This window comes from Penaeus monodon, chromosome 12 (genome assembly GCF_015228065.2).
Source record: "Penaeus monodon isolate SGIC_2016 chromosome 12, NSTDA_Pmon_1, whole genome shotgun sequence".
Taxonomy (NCBI): Eukaryota; Metazoa; Arthropoda; class Malacostraca; order Decapoda; family Penaeidae; genus Penaeus; species Penaeus monodon.
This window is the reverse complement of record NC_051397.1, coordinates 49345528-49348027: the sequence shown is the minus strand read 5'-3', so window position 1 is coordinate 49348027 and position 2500 is coordinate 49345528. Positions and strand designations below refer to the sequence as shown.

Sequence of the window (2500 nt, the reverse complement as noted above, 5' to 3'; positions counted from 1 at the left end):
AGAGAGGAGAGAGATGAGGAGAGAGAGAGAGACGGAGAGAGAGAGAGAGAGGAGGAGGAGAGAGAGGGAAAAGAGAGAGAGAGAGAGAGAGAGAGAGAGAGGAGAGAGAGAGAGAAGAGAGAGAGAGGAAAGAGGAGAGAGAGAGAGGAGAGGGGAGAGAGAGAGAGAGATGAGAGAGAGAGAGGAGAGAGAGAGAGACGAGAGAGAGAGACGAGAAGAGAGAGAGAGAGAGGGGAGAGGAGAGAGAGAGAGAAGAGAGAGAGAGAGAGAGAGATGGGAGGAGAGAGAGAGAGAGAGAAGAGAGAGAGAGAGAGGGAGAAGAGGAGAGACGAGAGAGAGGAGAGAAGAGAGAGAGAGAGAGAGAAAGAGAGACAGAGACAGAGACAGAGTGACTGAGACAGACACAGAGAGATTGTCTTTATGTCTGTGTGTGTGTAAGTGTGTATTTAATTAATTTTGTGTTCGTCTTTGTGTATGTTTGTACACAAAAAATAGTATAAAAAATATTCCTTAAGACATCACACTTTACGTCACATTACCCTCACGAGCACAATACCTCTTGTACTTCACCTCAATGAAAAAGAGCATTCATAAAAAACGGCTCTTAAAGACACTCTCGCATACAAACAAACATACAAATGCACAAACAATAACAGTCAGAACAACAATATCTACTACACTTATTGTTTCAACTACTGCTACTATTGGTCTTCCTCGTAATTTTCCTCCACTTCCTCCTCCTTCTTCTTCTCCTCTTCTTATTCTTCTTCCTCCTATTCTTTCTCCTCCTTCTCCTTCTCTTCCTCCCCCTTCTTCTTCACCGTCTCCTCCTGATCCTTCTCCTCCTCATCATCCTCTTCTTCCTCCTTCTCTTCCTCCTCCTTCTTCTCTCCTCCTCCTCCTCCTCCTCCCTCTCCTCCTTCCCCTCCTCCTTCTCCTTCTCTTCCTCCTCCTCCTCCTCCTCCCTCTCCTCCTTCCCCTCCTCCTCTTCCTTCTCTTCCTCCTCCTCCTCCTCCTCCTCCTCCTCCTCCTCCCCTTCCTCCTCTTCCTCCAACCACCACCCACCCCCACCCTCCCATACACCCCCAAACCACGTTCCACAGCCCCACCGCCCGAATACCACAGCCTCCTTTCCCGCTGGCAGGTGTCGGGCGTGCGCGCGTTGGGAGTGACGAGAGCCGACCTCCTCCTGGCTTGGTCCGACGGCTTCGTCAACACGAGGTGAGGCCGAAGGAGACGTGACTCGAATTGTCATGGATCTGGGGTGTTTTTTGTTTTTCTTTCTTTCTTTTTTCTGGGATTTTTTTTTTTTTTTGGGTGGGTTTGGCGGTGGGTGGGTGTGGGTCGGGTGGGTGACGGTGGGTATAAGTTCATGATTATTTTTTTTTAGATTTTTTTTTTCGGGGAGGGGGGGGGTATGGGATAATTGTGTGTATGAGTTTTCATATTTACGTAATTATATATATATATATATATATATATATATATATATATATATATATATATATATATATATATATATATATATGATAATCATTGAGTTATCATTTTTATACATATATGCGCACCTATAAATCTACAAGTCTCTCTCCCTTCTTCCTTCCCTCCCTCTATCTCTCTTTCCCTCCTTCATTCCCCCCGTCCACTTTCTCTTTTTCCCTCCCTCTCTCCCCCCTCCCTCTTTTTCTCTTTCCCTCCCTCCCTCACTCTCTCCCTTTCCATCCCTACCCAGTTCTTTCACTCTTTCCTTCCCTCCCTTTCTCTCTATTTCTCTCTTTCCCTCCCTCTCTCCCTTTTTCTCCCTTCCCTCCCTCTTTCCATCCTGCCTTTTCCTCCCACCTCCCTCCCTCTTTCTCCTTTTCCTTCCTCCCTCCATCCCGCTTTATCCTTTTCCTTCCCTCCCTCCCTCCTCTTCCTCCTCCCACCCACCCTTCCTCCCTCCTTCCATCCTCCCTCCCTCCTCCCCCTCTCCCCCTTTCCTCCTTCTCAGAACAGCAACAACAAACCCACTCGTACGCATAAGCCACAAAAAAAAAAACACGAGAGGCACAAAAACAGCAGGCCTCCAGATACCCATAAAAGCCAGCACAGCTTTCAAGGCTTAACAGCATCCCTTCCCTTATTGCTACTCTTTCCACTAACAGGCTTTTTTTTTTTTTTGTTTACCTTTTTCCTTGGGAGGGGGAGGGAGGGGGGTAGGGGGATGGGGGGAGGAAGTTGTTTGTTTCTTTCAGCGAGATTGCAATGTTGCCAGGAAGGGATTAAGCCAAGCGCGGATCCTGACGATATGATGTTAATAGTTTCCCCTCCGTTTTCTCTTTCCGTTTTCTTTTTTTTATTATCATTATCTTGACAAGGGTTTATTTTCTTTCTTTCTTTCTGTATTTATTTACTTGTTTCATTTATCTATTTATTTACTTTTCTTCGCGATCGCCTTCTTTATTCTCTGTTTTCTTGATTATGGTCTTCTCACATTTTTTACTTTCTTCTTCTTCTTCTC

General features: G+C 46.0%; 1 protein-coding gene across 1 annotated transcript in view; it reads left to right on the top strand.

Moving 5' to 3' along the window:
- Nucleotides 1–1221, top strand: part of LOC119579553 (alpha-L-iduronidase-like) — a gene marked incomplete at its 3' end in the record, with an annotated part of 33854 nt that extends 32633 nt beyond the window's left edge. The window contains 1 exon segment of the mRNA XM_037927467.1: nucleotides 1145–1221. Coding sequence (XP_037783395.1) covers nucleotides 1145–1221 — 77 coding nt within the window.
- Nucleotides 1222–2500: the final 1279 nt, after the last annotated feature.